This window comes from Thalassophryne amazonica, chromosome 7 (assembly GCF_902500255.1).
Source record: "Thalassophryne amazonica chromosome 7, fThaAma1.1, whole genome shotgun sequence".
NCBI lineage: Eukaryota > Metazoa > Chordata > Actinopteri > Batrachoidiformes > Batrachoididae > Thalassophryne > Thalassophryne amazonica.
The window spans coordinates 69,459,432-69,477,077 of record NC_047109.1 but is presented as its reverse complement, the minus strand read 5'-3'; the positions used below and the strand labels follow the sequence as shown (position 1 = coordinate 69,477,077).

The 17,646-nt window shown below is 41.6% G+C and overlaps 1 protein-coding gene across 1 annotated transcript in view; it reads left to right on the top strand.

The window, feature by feature from the left end:
- Window positions 1-17,646, top strand: part of sh3bp5b (SH3-domain binding protein 5b (BTK-associated)) — a 46,766-nt gene that overhangs the window by 11,076 nt on the left and 18,044 nt on the right. The window contains exon 3 of the mRNA XM_034174395.1: window positions 2,306-2,434. Coding sequence (XP_034030286.1) covers window positions 2,306-2,434 — 129 coding nt within the window. The remainder of the gene's footprint in view (window positions 1-2,305; window positions 2,435-17,646) is intronic.

Genomic DNA, 17,646 nt, shown 5'->3' with positions numbered 1-17,646 from the left:
TTTTTCAGAGGAGCTACAGCATCCAAAGTTGTCTTCAATGAGGATGTAAAACTATTGACGAGATACTCTATCTCCCTTACAGAGTTTAGGTAGCTACTCTGCACTGTGTTGGTATATGGCATTAGAGAACATAAAGAAGGAATCATATCCTTAAACCTAGTTACAGCGCTACAGATTTGTGGGGCCAAGTACAATAACTTCAGTTTTATCTGAATTTAAAAGCAGGAAATTAGAGGTCATCCATGTCTTTATGTCTGAAAGACATTCCTGCAGTTTAACTAATTGGTGTGTGTCCTCTGGCTTCATGGATAGATAAAGCTGGGTATCATCTGCGTGACAATGAAAATTTAAGCAATGCTTTCTAATAACACTGCCTAAAGGAAGCATGTATAAAGTGAATAAAATTGGTCCCTGCACAGAACCTTGTGGAACTCCATAATTAACCTTAGTCCGTGAAGAAGACTCCCCATTTACTGCTTACTCCAATTAAGGGTCGCGGGGAGCTGGAGCCTATCCCAGCAGTCATACAGCGTGAGGTGGGGTGAGTTACACCCTGGGGAGGACAAACAAACACATTCACACCCGCACCTACACCTACCGTCAATTTAAAGTTTCGAATCCACCTAACCTGTATGTCTTTGGATGTGGGAGGAAGCTGGACCACCCGGAGGGAACCCACAGACTTGGAGAACATGTAAATGCCACAAAGAAAGGCCACAGGTGGGAATCGAACCCATGACCTTCTTGCTGTGAGGCAACAGTGCTAACCACTAATCCACCGTGCTGCCCTTGTACAACAATCATTTCCACATAAATTCAGCATTATTTCATGATAAAATACGGTGGACTGGTCAGAGCGCTGTGCATACGTCATTTCAGAGCGACAATAATGGCTCTCCAATTATCTCCTCGTTTTCTGCTTAAAATGGCCTCGTTTCCACTTACAACTGACTTTAGAAGGATTTAAGAGGTTTGACCTTGTCAACTGATAGTTAATAATCCCATTAATCCATTTGATCGCTTTGGGTGAAGAGAGTCCGTCTCGTGCCGCGTTCACACTGGACGCCATGCAAGCGATGGTGGCAAGAGGTTGCCATGTAATCCCTATGGAAGGATGCGTTGTGGCACCACAAAAGTCCAAGCCACGCAATGCGACGTGATGGACACGAATAAAGCGATGCAAATAAAGTGATTTTGAGCGATTGCCGCGTTTGTGGCGTGATATCACGTTGCGTCGCCCTCTTCCCCAAATTGAAAAATCTGAACTTTTTCGTCTTGTCGCGCAGCGATGACCAATCAGAGACTGGATATGTAGTAACATGGAGATGTCTGGAGTTTATACTTGATGTGGACATGTCCTGGCAATCAGCCTGTGAGTCCTTTATTTAACACAGTTATGACTGAGTTGGAGAGGAGAGCAATGCACTGCAGCAGCAGCCAGGTTTTTTTTTTCTTTTCATTGTTCACATGTGCGCGCATGAACGGGACTGGGTCTGAGGCAGAAGTACCGCTGAAAGCGGCCATCATCCAGACGCAGCTCCTGCAGCCAGTGATGAATTTGTGGCCTCACTGGAGCAACTTCCCTTTAATTTTTAATGCATTATACAAAACGATGATGATTGCAACTCTTTTTTTTGTTTGTTTTGTTTTTTTTTGCTATTTCCTACAGTTGCAAAAAACTACAAACACACCAAAAACACTTTCATCACAACTTGAATTGCAACTTTTTAGAAAAGCTGCAACAATATCATAAAACCCCCAAGGCATTGCAACAATCTGTTATAAAAAAAATTTGAAATGGAGAAAAAAAAATATTGTGTGGGGGCTCATCCCTTTATTAGTTTCACCAGTCCATGAGCAGACATTAATGCTTCATAGCTACATTACCAGAGTAAAATGGTAAGACTTAAACTTCTAGCTTCCACAGCTCAGTATAGATCATTGTTATTGGTCTTAATAGCATCTACACTGTGTACTGTCTATAATCTACACTGAACAAAAATATAAATGCAACACTTTGGTTTTTGATCCCATTTTATTGTGTGATGAATTCAGAGAAATGTGAACTCTCTTCAGAAAAGCTGCATAAATTGGGTTTAGAAAATAAAAAATTGGGGGGTTGGAACAAATGCAAAGGTTTTGGAGTGTAAAATCAAATTCCAGGGGTGCCCTGACCACACAGTTCTCGCTTCTGTAGAATGAATGGATTTTATCTCTGTTTAAAAAAAGAAATAGCTGACATAGTGAATTTAAACACTTTCTTTAACTTGACATCTTTTCTTTTTTTTGTCTGCCTCCCTGTCAGGATGTGAGACAGCAGTTCCGCTGTGTTTTGGTGGAAGCCACAGTGAAGCTTGATGAGCAGGTGAAGAAGATTGGCAAGGCTGTGGAGGAGTCCAAACCTTACTGGGAGGCCCGCAGGTTGGCCAGACAGGTCAGTCAAAAGTATTGGTATGTAGAAGTTGGGTAAAGAACATTGTTATGTGTATGTATGGATTAGGGCTGAAAGTGATTATTTTATACATTAGGTTAATTGGATGATTACTTTTTTGATGATATGGAAAAAATGCAGCTTTACAGATGTAATTAAGAGTTTTCTGCTTTGATTACACAAGTTGTATATAAGTATATTTAAACTGCAAATAAGAAATTTAATGGAACATTGAGTTTCCCTGTACAAACAGAACAAGAGTGCTGTGAGAGCACAGTGTCACCTGCTGGCAAATGTTGCTTTGGTGAAAGTGCTTGCTACATTCTAACAATGTTTCAAGATGTGTGATAGTTGATTTCAGAATGCAAACACCAACTCATGAAACTGACAGTGTCTAGGTTTAATAACACTGCCAAAGTGTAAATCCTATACAATATTACAATATGCATATTACCAGCCTATAACAAGGAATTATACTAAGTTTCCCCAAATTCGTACTAAAAATGTGAGGGGAGTTGAGTGAGCCATAACATTGGTAAAACATTGGTATTGAACAACGCGATATGCATATTATCAACCTCTATGTAAGAAGGACGTGTACCAAGTTTCATGAAATTCCTCTTAAAAATCTGAGAGAATTTGATTTCAGAACGCTTATACCATTTTTGGGAAGGACAGATGGACGGATTGACATCACCACAACATAATCCCCTTCGGCCAGCGGGGCATAAAAACTATCAAAATGTATACTACCTGACCTGTATTTTTTATTTTTTTGGTCATTTATAATGCTTCGCTTATATTGTCATTGAACTTCTCTTCACATCTAAAGAAAATTGTGAAGGGTCCAGGTAATATTTTGATCCTTGTATGTAGAACTTGTAAAAGCAGTTGTAGCCTCAGGAGCAGGCGTGCTCTTGCCCAATGATTCAGGATGGCATGACAGTACTCTTGTATCATTATGCTTGAGTGTTCATGTCACACTTTAGCCTGTTTTGAGTCATACATATCTATACTAAGTGAAATACTTGTGTGGACCATCTCTGTCTGACTTGACCCGCTATCACCGCAGGCACACACAGACAGACAGACAGACAGAAAACACTGCCTACAACATCTGAGGTTAAGGGCCCTGTCCCACTGCCGTTTAGGAGGATTTGCGCATGGAATGCGCACAAAAGTGGCCCACATCTGCCAAACAACCGCGATAACCGTGTAACATTCCTGTATGAGTCGGCCGCCATCTGAACACGCCCGGGATCATCCGCAGAGGCACGCATGTCCGCAGCCAGGATGTTTGAGCAGCTCAAAAATCCTGGCGCGGATGAGATCCGCATCAGGGCCCTGTCCCACTGCCGTTTAGGAGGATTCGCGCATGAAATGAGACAAAAGCTGAGCGTCCGCAACAGAGGTGGGCGGAAATGACAGATGTCCTGGGGTCGATCAGCGAATACATGAGGAGGAAAAGCGGATATAACAGGGAACAGACGCGAAGGTGACCGCGGAGGCGCCCCCATGAGGGGCACAGCGGCCGTGATGCACTCCCATTCACTCTCGGCTCCCGAGTCCCGTTCATGCGCGCACATGTAAGCAATAATAATAATAAAAAAAAGAACCTCAGCTGCCCGCTGTGGTACTGCTTCTCGCTCTTCCCCCAAAACTCTGTCATAATTGTGTTTGTAAACCAGTCACCATTTGTTTTATTATACATCTGTGTAGTTAATTAATAAAATATTCTACACAGACGAACTCGCTCGCGCGCGCACGTAGAAAAAAAACTCCTCTCCCCCTGCTATGGTGCTGCTGCTCGCTCCAAAAATTCTCTCACAATTGTGAAATAAAGGACAAAAGAGACATACGTCTGCATGCGCGACATACCATTTGCGACCGTGATGTGGCCGTGCTGGGCATGCGTCATATCTGTTTTGCACGCTGTCCCGGTCCGCCGCCAAGCCGCGCCAACCCGTTGGTTGCGGATATCAGCGGATGACAGATATGTGGCGCGTTGGTTGTGTATGTCTTCAGTATGTGTTCAGGCACTGATGCGGATCTCATCCGCAGCAGGATGTTTGAGCAGCTCAAACATCCTGCTGCGGACATGCGTGCCTCTGCGGATGATCCCGGACATGTTCAGATGGCGGCCGACTCATACAGGAATGTTACACGGTTATCCCGGTTGTTTGGCAGATGTGGACCACTTTTGTGCGCGTTCCATCCACAAATCCTCCTAAACGCCAGTGGGACAGGGCCCTATGTCTCTTTTGTCCTTTATTTCACAATTATGAGAGAGTTTTTGGAGCGAGAGGCAGCACCACAGCAGGGGGAGAGGAGTTTTTTTTTTTTTTTTTTTTTACGTGCACGCAAGAGCGAGTTTGTCTGTGGAGAATATTTTAGTAATTAACTACACAGATGTATAACAACACAAATGGTGACTGGTTTGTAAACACAATTATGACAGAGTTTTGGGGGGAAGAGCGAGGAGCAGTACCACAGCAGGCAGCAGAGTTTCATTTTTTATTATTATTATTGCTTACAATCGCGCGTGTGAACGGGACTCGGGAGCTGAGAGTGAACGGGAGTGCATCACGGCCGCTGTGCCCCTCATGTGGGCGCCTCCGCAGTCGCCTTCGCTTCTGTTCCCTGTTATATCCGCTTTTCTTCATGTAGTCACTGACCCACCCCGGGACATCTGTCATTTCCGCCCACCTTTGTTGCGGACGCTCAGCTTTTGTCTCCTCATTTCATGCGCAAATCCTCCTACACGGCAGTGGGACAGGGACCTAAGGTTGCTATAGTATTTAGGCTTGGTTTGGACCCAGGATCTCTGTGTTTTCAAATTCTATTTTTTTTATAACTTCAGTCTCAATAAAATTCAAGCCTGTGTTTTATTTGAAAGATACTTTTATGATAGATAATGTACATTGAATGTTTGGAATTTCCCAGCAAGTCTTATGTCTTATCTTTAATAGTTTCAGTGACACATGACATTTTCTTATCCTCAGCTCAGGTTATGTGCTGAACAGAAATATTTGAGTTAAGAGAGGAATCTATACCATCTTCAAACTGTAGCTTCAGTACTTTTTTATTTCACTTGACAATTTAAGCCTTCACTGCATTGTTTGCTTTCTCTCTGCTTTATGATACAGTACGCTTTGTAAAGCAACAGTGTTATCAGTCTCAGTGCTTGAAATGAAAATTCAAGGAATGTTGATTGTTTGATCTATTGTAAATTCACTTACCAGTCAGTCAGAACAAATGCAAGTTGTTGACCTTTTTTTTAAAAAAAAAAGTCTGTGTTTGATCACTATGTATCGGTTGCTAAATAGATATTAGCAAATGGAATTTGTGTGTGTGTGTGTGTGTGTGTGTGTGTGTGTGTGTATACACACACACTAGCAGATTGTCTGTCTGTTTTGGAGGCATTCATCCTTGACCCAAAATATATAAGGATACCAAACGACAAATGTCAGCTATCCCCAGTTTGTTATATGCATGTGCACAGAGGCCACTTGACTTTTAATATACAAGGTCTGTTAGAAAAGTATCCGACCTTTTTATTTTTTGCAAAAACCGTATGGATTTGAATCACGTGTGATTTGCATCAGCCAAGCTTGAACCTTCGTGCGCATGCGCGTGTTTTTTCACGCCTGTCGGTTGCGTCATTCGCCTGTGAGCACGCTTTGTGGGAGGAGTGGTCCAGCCCCCTCTGCGGATTTTTATTGTCAGGAAAATGGCTGAGCGACTGCCGCTTTGCTGCATCAAAATTTTTTCAGAAACTGTGAGAGACAGCCAGGTGGAAACCATTCGTAAAATTCAGATGGCTTTCGGTGAAGATCTTATTGGCATCACACAGATTAAGGAGCATTACAACCAGATTAAAGAAGGCCCACAGCGGCTGAGGGCGCGCCGTGCTTCGAGCGGCCATCGACAGGCTGAAACGACCAGATCATTTCCAAAGCGAAGGCTGTGTTGATCCAGGACGTTGTCTACCAGAGAAATGGCAAGAGAGGTGGACATAGCACTTTTTCGGCACATTACACTGTTACAGGAGATTTTGTAATGAAAGACGTGCGGTGGAATTCGCGCGTCAGGATGAAGCCGCGTAATGGCGCAGAACAAAAAGCACCTCTGTGTTGGAAGTCTCACGGGACATGCCCAGCTCTTCCACCATTCGGAAGATTCAGACGGCTTTGGGTGGCTTTTCAGTCGAGTGAGTATCTGAGAAATTGTTGAAGATCTGGGCATGTCACATGTCCTGTGAGACCAACACGGAGGTGCTTTTGTTCTGTGCCATTAGCAGCTCCGTGGCGAATTCCTCCGCTCCTGTTTTCATGACAAAATCTCCTTTAACAGTGGAATGTGCCGGAAAAGTGCTGGTATCCACCTTTTCTGCCATTTCTCTGGTAGTCAGACGATGTCCCGGATCAACACAGCATTCAGTTTGGAAATGATCTGGTCGTTTCAGCCTGTCGATCGGAGCGCGGCGTGCCCTCCGCCATTGTGCTCCGTCTTTAAACCGGCTGTAACACTCCTTAATCTGTATGATGCCCATAAAATCATCCCTGAAAGCCATCTGAATTTTCCGAATGGTGTCCACCTGGCTGTCTCTCACAGTTTCTGGAAAAATTTGATGCAGCGCTGCTCCAGCCGTTCAGACATTTTCCTCACCATGAAAATCCGACGAGGGGGGAGGACCAGTGCTCACTCAAAGCGTGCTCACAGGCGAATGACGCAACCGACAGGCGTGAAAAACTCATGCATGCGCACGAAGGTTCAAGCTTGGCTGATGCAATCACACGTGATTCAAATCCATATGGTGTTTGCAAAAAATAAAAAGGTCAGATACTTTTCTAACAGACCTCGTATAGATAATTTATTGCCCACTGCTGGAATGAGTACAGAATTTAATTATCAACATCCATTGTTCACTGATGTTGCCTAATATTAGGGATGCACCAATGCCGATACCAGTATCGAGTATCGGCCCGATCCCGTATGTATTTACTTGTAATCATAAAACTGCTCCGATACTAGACACCCGATACCCCTTTACAGCAGCGTGATGTCAACCTCTCAACGCAGCTCGTGGGCAGGCGGAGGTCACGGTTTGATGGAACTGCCCACTTTGCCCATGAAGCATTAGATGCTGTGAGCTTTTCATCTGTTTTCTGCAGCGCAGCTCAGAGTTGAGAACAGTTATCTCTGAAAGCGTGCTGACAGCAGCACACCTGTACTGAGCTTTACAAAGACGTTTTTACTTTTTTTTTTTTTCTCTCTTTAAAACTCTGTGCCGCTCCATGTGGTAGAGGATCCGCACGCATTAACAAATGCTAACGCTTGTTTTTTTCTACCCAAATGCACCTAAAGTCTCTTTCTGAGGATGAAAAAAAATGCTGAAAAATGTAAAATAAATAAATAAATTCCCTGCCTCTCAGTCTGGTCGTGCTTTTTCCACAAATACACGTCAATTCTTCCTGCTCAGACAGCCATCCAGGGCCGAATCCAGATGGAAGGGGGGGGTGCTTCCCCCTCCACACCCCGTTAAAGGTCCACTTTTGAGGACAATTTTTCATACTACTACTACTACTACTACAATAATAATAATAATTTTAACAATTAAAATGTTGAGAAAGAATTTAAATGTTAGAAATAATTTAATTATATTTATAAACAATGTAGGTTGTAAGTTTTACTGTTACAGTGTTGTCAACATTTAAATATGAGGTCAAGAAAGATGCCTTTATTTTATTTTTTATAAAACAAGTATTTATGTTTATTGAAGTCAAGAAAGGGTGAGTATTGGAAAAACTGGTTATCATTTTCATGTTGAGGTGGCAGGGGGGTGTTGTCAGCAGCTGCTGAAAGTAACTAGTAATCTAACTTAGTTACTTTTGAAATTGAGTAATCGGGAAAGTAACTAAGTTACTTTTTCAAGGAGTAATCAGTAAATGGATTACTTTTTCAAAGTAACTGCAACACTGGTGCTCACAGACATTAAGTAAAGTGATGGACACTTTCAGTCCAGTTATTGGTGTTTTATATTTTGTAGTGCTGAAGTCCACAGGTTACATTTCAGTGAGGCATCTGGGAGTGTCATGTTTGTTAAGAAACACAGTTAAAGTTAAAATGTTAAAGGACATTTTGTTGTAGTCAAAAATGAAGTTACATGATTTTTAAGTGAAATGTTTGTAAATAAAAACCAAGCTAATGATATTGGTAGCAGTTACAGCCAAAAAGTAAGGAACAGCTGATGAATGAAACATGTTTTCAGAGTCATCATAACACTGTAATGGTATCATTAAGTATTCATATCGGTACTCAGTATCGACGAGTACCCAAATGCAAATACTCATACTTGTACTTGGTCTGGGAAAAAGGGGTATCTGTGCATCCCACCTAATATCCCTAATTTCTCCAAAAATATTCGTCCAGTCAACTTTCATCCTTGACCCAAAATACATAAACATACCAAACGGAAACGGTCAGCTCTCCCCAGTGTCTCCATGATCGCAGCCATACACACGCCAGCATAAATGTACACAGAGGCTACTTGGCTTGTAACGTGTGTGTGTGTGTGTGTGTGTGTGTGTGTGTGTATATGTATCGTAATTGGGCTATCGTGTACCTCTGTAAATGTAGTCATTACTGTATAAGGCAGTTGTCCTTGATTATAAAGCGGAAACATTTTCAGTGTTTGTGCTGAAATACAGGCAGTGACAAAACACTGTGCAGTGATGCTGCTGTTCAGCTTCCCCTTTCCGGCTTTGGTTGGTTCTTCTTATGGTTGTTGTTGTGTAACATAAACCAAACAAACACACAAATAAAAACTGTACCATTAGTACATTTGAATTGCCAGTTGAAGCACCAATCATTAATTTGTCTGCTATATAACTAACTTCCTTACGTATTGCGTAGTTGAGACAAAAAAAAACACATCAGGTAATGTAAACAAATTGCCTTGGGAGTAGTTGGTAATAAAGAGTGGTCTCCTGGCATTTGGTGAACTGATTTTTGTCTCAGCTGTGTTTCACAGAGGAACTGAGATGAGGATATGTGACACTGTTCTTGTTCCTTCTACCTGTCAGCTCACCTGCTTCTCTCATCTATTTGTGATTCCTTCTGATTTCCCTTTTTTTAGTTCGTTTTTTTACTTGCACCATCCAAAATGCTTAGAAATCCTAATTTGGAAACTGGGTAACATCTTGCCATTTCCAAATAGTAGATGTGAAATACTTATTGGAGACTTTTTTGTTGTTGTTCTGTGCCATAATATGTGCAGCATTAGATGAGGGATGAAATGAGATGAGTGGGGACAGACTTAAAGAATAAGAATAGAATAGAGCCTTTATTCTCATTTCACACTTATACATACAAGTAAACTTGTCCTCTGTATTTAACCCATCCTAATTATAGTTAGACACAATCTAACCACTAGGAGCAGTGGGCAGCCAGAGTCCAGTCCCCGGGGACCAACTCCAGATGTAGACACTGCCTTGGTCAGGGGCAGAGAAAGGAGCAGACCCAAAATAGGCATGCTTTTGATTGTGGGAGGAAACCAGAGTGCCCAGAGGAAACCCACGCAGACACAGGGAGAACATGCAAACTCCACACAGAAAGGCAGGGAATCAATCCCACGACTTTCTTGCTGTGAGGCACCAGTGCTAACCACTAATCCACCGTGCCATCAAGCTAACTATTACTGAGGTTAGATAGACATAAGCCAAATTATTACATACATACACATTTTATGTTTCAGCCCTATTCCAAAAAGGATGAAATTATTTTTAGTTCTGCTTACAACACCCCATAATGACAATTATGTGAGAAAAGGTTTGAGTTGTGGGTTGTTTTTTTTTTTTGGTGGGGGGGGGGGGGGGGGGGGGGGATTTTTGCAAATTTATTAAATAAAAAAATTAAGAAATCACACGTAAATAAGTATTCGCAGCCTTTCCGATGAAGCTCAAAACTGAGCTTGGGTGCATCCTGTTTACAGTAATCATCCTTGATATGTTTGTAAAGCTTAAGTGGAGTCCACCTGAGATAAATTCAGTTGATTGGACATGATTTGGAAATGAACACACCTGTCTACATTTGAGGTCCCACAGTTGACAGTGCATGTCAGAGCACAAACCAAGCATGAAGTGAAAGGAATTGTCTGGAGACTTCCAAGACAGGAGAACCTTCCAGAAGGACAGCCATCTCGGCAGCAATTCACCAATCAGGCCTGTATGTTAGAGTGGCCAGACGGAAGCCACTACTTGGTAAAGGCACATGGCAGCCTGCCTGGAGTTTACCAGAAGGCACCTGTAGGACTCTCAGAGCATGATGAACAAAATTCTTTGGTCTGATGAGACAAAGATTGAACTCTTTGGCATGAATGCCAGGTGTCATGTTTGGAGGTAACCAGGCACCATCCCTACAGTAAATCATGGTGGTGGCAGCTGTGTCATGCTGTGGGGATGTTTCAGCGACATGAACAGGGGGACTTGTCAGGATCGAGTGTAACGATGAATGCAGCAATATACGGAGACACCCTGGATGAAAATCTGCTCCAGAGTGCTCTTAACCTCAGACTGGGACTGGGATGACGTTTCATCTTTCAGCAGGACAATGACCCTAAGCACAGAGACAAGATATCAAAAGAATGGCTTCAGAACAACTCTGTGAATGTCCTTGAGTGACCCAGTCAGAGCTTAGACCTGAGTCAAAGATCTGAAACACCGACACTCCCCATCCAACCTGTTTGAGTTTGAGAGGTGTTGCAAAGAGGAATGGGCAAAACTGCTCAAAGATACAAGCATGCCAAGCTTGTGGCATCATATTCAAGAAGACTTGAGGCTGTAATTGCTGCCAAAGGTGCATCAAGACAAATTCCACCAACTTGTTGTGTGGTCATTAATAAATTAATCTTGAATCAGCAAAGTACTGATCAAATGATGTGAATACCTATGTACAGTAGTGTTCAGAATAATAGTAGTGCTATGTGACTAAAAAGATTAATCCAGGTTTTGAGTATATTTCTTATTGTTACATGGGAAACAAGGTACCAGTAGATTCTCACAAATCCAACAAGACCAAGCATTCATGATATGCACACTCTTAAGGCTATGAAATTGGGCTATTAGTAAAAAAAAATAGAAAAGGGGGTGTTCACAATAATAGTAGCATCTGCTGTTGACGCTACAAACTCAAAACTATTATGTTCAAATTGCTTTTTTAGCAATCCTGTGAATCACTAAACTAGTATTTAGTTGTATAACCACAGTTTTTCATGATTTCTTCACATCTGCGAGGCATTAATTTTGTTGGTTTGGAACCAAGATTTTGCCCGTTTACTAGTGTGCTTGGGGTCATTGTCTTGTTGAAACACCCATTTCAAGGGCATGTCCTCTTCAGCATAAGGCAACATGACCTCTTCAAGTATTTTGACTGATCCATGATACCTGGTATGTGATATATAGGCTCAACACCATAGTAGGAGAAACATGCCCATATCATGATGCTTGCACCACCATGCTTCACTGTCTTCACTGTTAACTGTGGCTTGAATTCAGAGTTTGTGGGTCATCTCACAAACTGTCTGTGGCCCTTGGACCCAAAAGAATGATTTTTACTCTCATCAGTCCACAAAATATTCCTCCATTTCTCTTTAGGCCAGTTTGATGTGTCTTTAGCAAATTGTAACCTCTTTTGCACGTCTTTATTTACCAGAGGGACTTTGCGGGGGATTCTTGCAAATAAATTAGCTTCACACAGGTGTCTTCTAACTGTCACAGCACTTACAGGTAACTCCAGACTGTATTTGTAATGGGTGAGCCTTTGCCATTCTGGTTATTCTTCTATCCATTTTGATGGTTGGTTGTTTTCCGTTTTCTTCCACGTGTCTCTGGTTTTTTGTCCAGTTTAAAGCATTGGAGATCATTGTAGATGAACAGCCTATAATTTTTTGCACCTGCGTATAAGTTTTCCCCTCTCCAATCAACTTTTTAATCAAACTACGTCCCATTTTCCTCAGGCTTTCAAAGAGAAAAGCATGTTCAACAGGTGCTGGCTTCATCCTTATATAGAGGGCACCTGATTCACACCTGTTTGTTCCACAAAATTGATGAACTCACTAACTGAATGCCATACTACTATTATTGTGAACACCCCCTTTTCTACTTTTTTTTTTTTTACTAATAACCCAATTTCATAGCCTTAAGAGTGTGCATATCATGAATGCTTGGTCTTGTTGGATTTGTGAGAATCTACTGAATCTACTGGTATCTTGTTTCCCATGTAACAATAAGAAATATACTCAAAACCTGGATTAATCTTTTTAGTCACATAGCACTACTATTATTCTGAACACTACTGTACATGTAATTTCTTAGTTTTTAAAAAAAAAAAAAAATTAACAAAACAAAAACTCTTTTTCATGTTGTCGTTATGGGTAGAATGTTGGAATTTTGGAATATGGTGGTAACATAACAAAATGTGGACAAAAGTGACGCACTGTGAATACTTTCTGGGTGCACTGTATAAAGTCAGCTGGAGTTTAACAGACCGTATTATGTTATCTCTTGGGGCTCTGTAATAAATGAATTCCAGTTGAATTGCGTGGTAATATGTTTAAGCAGTGAAATCCAATATTTAGAGCTGGAGAATCAAACTGTATTTAATTGTTTTCAAAGCTTGCATGACAGAATGGATCTCATAGTTCATAAAATAAAAATAATCAGATTTTCAATAAAAGTCCAGTCTCGACAGAGAGTAATGTTCTATAACAACGGAGTCCTTGTCCCTCTAAACTAATAACCACAGCATTCTGAATCCCAAGAAGAGGCATAGCTGGGATAAATGAGATACAACAGACAGTGAAGTAGACATCAGTTGTTTTGCAACGTTCACCCTGATGTTTGCTATATTTGACAAAATGCAACATGCAAATGTACTGCAGTGTTTACATGTAGTCATTTACCTCTTCATATTTAGGTCAGTTCCGGTTTGTTCATTCTTCTGCGGAAAATAAAGTATGACATCAATACCCTGCATTATCTACAGATCTGTAGACATGTCTCTTTGACAGCCTAAAGTAGAAGTCAACAGGTAGTTTTCTGTAGTGATGGGGTTCAGTCATAGGCATAGGAGATGGGGGGGCAGGGGGGGCAACTGCTCCCCCCCCCCCCCCCCCCCCCGGGCTCGGCAAAATGCTCAAATTCAGGCAGATGGGCTGGGAAATTCGGGCATGGGCCATGTTAAGCAAAATATGTTTATGTCTAAAAAATATTCCAAAGGCCATGAAAAAAAAAAATTGATGATGAAATTTTACTCGAAAGTGTGATGACCATCATCAGTGTAGAACTAGAACAGATGTCTTCAACTCTATAGAGTCTAGTGCCAGGGTCTAGGGTTGTACATGCCAGCATGAAGCCAACTCCTTCCAGTCCAAAGCCCAAGCAGTGCTGCTTCCTGGTGTACAGTAAGAGAACTAAAGGCCACCTGTGGACCAACCAGAGAGGTTATATAGTAAGTAAGTCCCTTCGGCTGCTCCGTTGTTTGCACTCGGGGTCGCCACAGCAAATCCAAGGTGGATCTGCATGTTGAATTGGCATAGGTTTTACACCGGATGCCCTTCCTGACGCAACTCCACATTACATGGAGAAATGTGGCAGGGGTGGGATTTGAACCCGGAACCTTCTGCACTGAAACCATGCGCTTTAACCACAAGGTTATATACAGTGGGGAAAATAAGTATTTGACTCCCTGTCAGTTTTGCAGTTTTTCCCACCTAAAAAGAATGGAGAGGTCTGTAATTTTTATTGTAGGTACACTTCAACTGTGAGAGACAAAACCTAAAAAAAAATATTAAAAATTATATATAAAAATAATAAAAAAAATATTGATATATAATTAATTCGCATTTTATTGCATAAAATAAGTATTTGACCCCTGCCAACCAGCAAGAATTCTGGCTCACAGACCTGTTAATTTTTCTTTAAGAAGCCCTCTTATTCTGCACTCTTTACCTGTGTCAATTGCACCTGTTTGAACTTGTTACCTGCACAAAAGACACCTGTTCACACACTCAGTCAATCACACTCCAACCTGTCCGCCATAGCCAAGACCAAAGAGCTGTCTAAGGACACCAGGGACAAAACTGTAGACCTACACAAGGCTGGGATGGACTACAGGACAACAGGCAAGCAGCTTCTTAGACAACAACTGTTATGATTATTTATTAGAAAGTGGAAGAAACACAAGATGACTATCAATCTCCCTCGGTCTGGGATTCCATGCAAGATCTCACTTTGTGGGGTAAGGATGATTCTGAGAAAGCTCAGAACTACACAGGAGGACCTGGTCAATGACCTGAAGAGAGCTGGGACCACAGTCACAAGATTACATTAGTAACACATGATGCTGTCATGGTTTAAAATCCTGCAGGGCAGCAAGGTCCCCCCTGCTCAAGCCAGCACATGTCCAGGCCCGTTTGAAGTTCACCAGTGACCATCTGGATGATCCAGAGGAGGCATGGGAGAAGGTCATGTGGTCAGATGAGACCAAAATAGAGCTTTTTGGAATCAACTCCACTTACCATGTTTAGAGGATGAGAACAACCCCAAGAAAACCATCCCAATTGTGAAGCATGTGGGTGGAAACATCATACTCTGGGGGTGCTCTTCTGCAAGGGACGACTGCACTGTATTGAAGGGAGGATGATGGGGTTTTTGCAAACAACCTCCTTCCCTCAGTAAGAGCATTGAAGATGGGTCATGGCTGGGTCTTCCAGCATGACAATGACCCCAAACACACAGCCAGGGCAACTAAGGAGGGGCCCGTAAGAAGCATTTCAAGGTCCTGGAGTGGCCTGGCCAGTCTCCAGACCTGAACTCAACAGAAAATCTTTGGAGGGAGCTGAAACTCCAAACCTGAAAGATTTGGAGAAGATCTGTATGGAGGAGTGGACCAAAATCCCTGTTGCAGTGTGTGAAAACTTGGTCAAGAACTACAGGAAATGTCTGACCTCTGTAATGGCAGACAAATGTTTCTGTACTAATTGTTAAGCTCTGTTTTTCTAGGGGGTCAAATACTTATTTTATGCAATAAAATGCAAATTAATTATTTAAAAATCATCCAATGTGATTTTCTGGATTTTTGTTTTTTTTTTTTTAGATTCTCTCACAGTTGAAGTGTACCTACGATAAAAATTACAGACCTCTCCATTCTTTGTAGGTGGGAAAACCTGCAAAACTGACAGGGGTCAAGGAGGCGTGGTTGCCATTTTAATTCCGGGCAAGTCAGGAGGCAGCACGCATAGAGGTTCAATTAGTCTCATCAAGAAACAGGTGGAATATGCCGGAAATCTGCGCATGTTGGCATTCCCACAAACGGAGGAACAAGGGAGACAATATTTCCTTCCATAAGTAAGTGGTTTTGGTTATTCTTGTCATTTTGTCCGTGACATTTGGTTGATAAACAGGTGTATGTTTCCTGCCCGTGCCTGTGTCGTCCAAGGACATGGACCATTAACTCTTCACTTACACCACTGACTTCATGAATGAAACTCAGTCAATAAAGGATAATTGTGTATATAAAAAAAAAATATATATATATATATATATATATATATATATATATATATATATATGTGTGTATATAATAATTATTGTAATGGTTTTAGGAGCCGCAAATTCAGAAATGCACTGGGGGTTTCTGAAATTCAGGCAAATTTGGTGTCGCCCCCCCAAATAGACCCCACCTCCTACGCCTATGGGTTCAGTATTCACAGATCACCCTAGCCCCTGCCATGTCGCGTATGGTGAGTGACTATGTATTGTGGTGAGCATATACTTGCCATGGTGGCAAATTATGAAAATAACCTTTAAAATTGTAGTAGTAGTACTGCAGCAAAAATTAATTTTTACCCCCTTTGATGAGTGGCAAAGGCATGTTTACACTGCATTCTGAATACCGTTATAGTCAAAGGCATTGCACACCATGCACTGTAGCCTCCTTGACTAAAAAGAGGCTTGAACATAGCTACCATGTTATTTGGGTGTTGGGCTGGTTTTCAACTTTTCTAATTGTTCTTGGGTGTCTTTCTTTTTTTTCCACATTTAATTTGGGTTTTTTTTTGTGTGTGTGTGCACATGTCTGTGCTGTCCATTAGTGTAGCATTTGGGTGTGGGGCTGGCTGCCTGCATTTGAGTTTTTAGTCCACACTCTACAGTGTGCACTGCATGCATTTTATTTATTGATTTTGCTCGCTTCATGCGCACCTCCTGTTGAACATTTTAAATGCATTTAAGAATGTCACAGTCAAAATCAAATTTTTCTTTGGTATAATCCAGATCCATAGAGCTGTGTGTGAGTTTGGATAACCGTGCAGAGTGGAATGGTTTCTAACCCAACAGCAGTCATGTGACTTTTTTCCAGTTGCTGAAATGTTTTCAGTTTTTTTATATATATATTTGCCATATGTTTCCTCTTGTCCAGTAAAAGGTGCTAATTATTTAAGAAATGATGTTGAATGTTAGTTAGAATAGAATAATATAATTCTTTGTCCACCGATGTGGAAAATTGTCTTCGGCTCACCAGCACAAAAAAGACAACACTAAAATACAAACATAGTCATACAAAGATAAGATACATAAAATAGAAGTAAAGGAAGAAGTAGAATAAGACAGGGCAGAGGATGAGAGCTGTCTGCTAGGACTCTCTGAGCTTTCCTCCTCATCCTGTCAGTGTAAATGTGGGCCAGAGGCTTCTGGGATTTTCCCACAATTTTCCCCGCCATTTTTTACAGTTCTGTTTAATTTGTCCTTACATTTACAACTCAAGTGACCAAACCAAACACAAAGATGAAATGTTAAAATACTCTCAATATGTGCAGAATACACAAGCTCTAAAATCTGCGGTTTAACACCAAGACAACTCAATCTTCTAAGAAGACTGAGTTGCTGTGAGCATTTCTTAAAGATAAGATCAGTGTTTTCAGAGACGCTCAAGTGACTGTCAAGAACTGTACCAAGATATTTAAAAGTTTCCACCGTTTCAACAAGCTGGCCATCGAGTGAAACTGGCTGTACTGTCAGTTCTTGCTTTGTGTAAAAACAACAACAAAAAAAAACAAGCTCCTTTGTCTTAGACACATTAATTTCCAGCTGGCTGTCGAAACACCAAGCTTCAAGAGCCTTAGTGTGAGCAAAATAGGAGGCTTCGAAAGAGGAGTC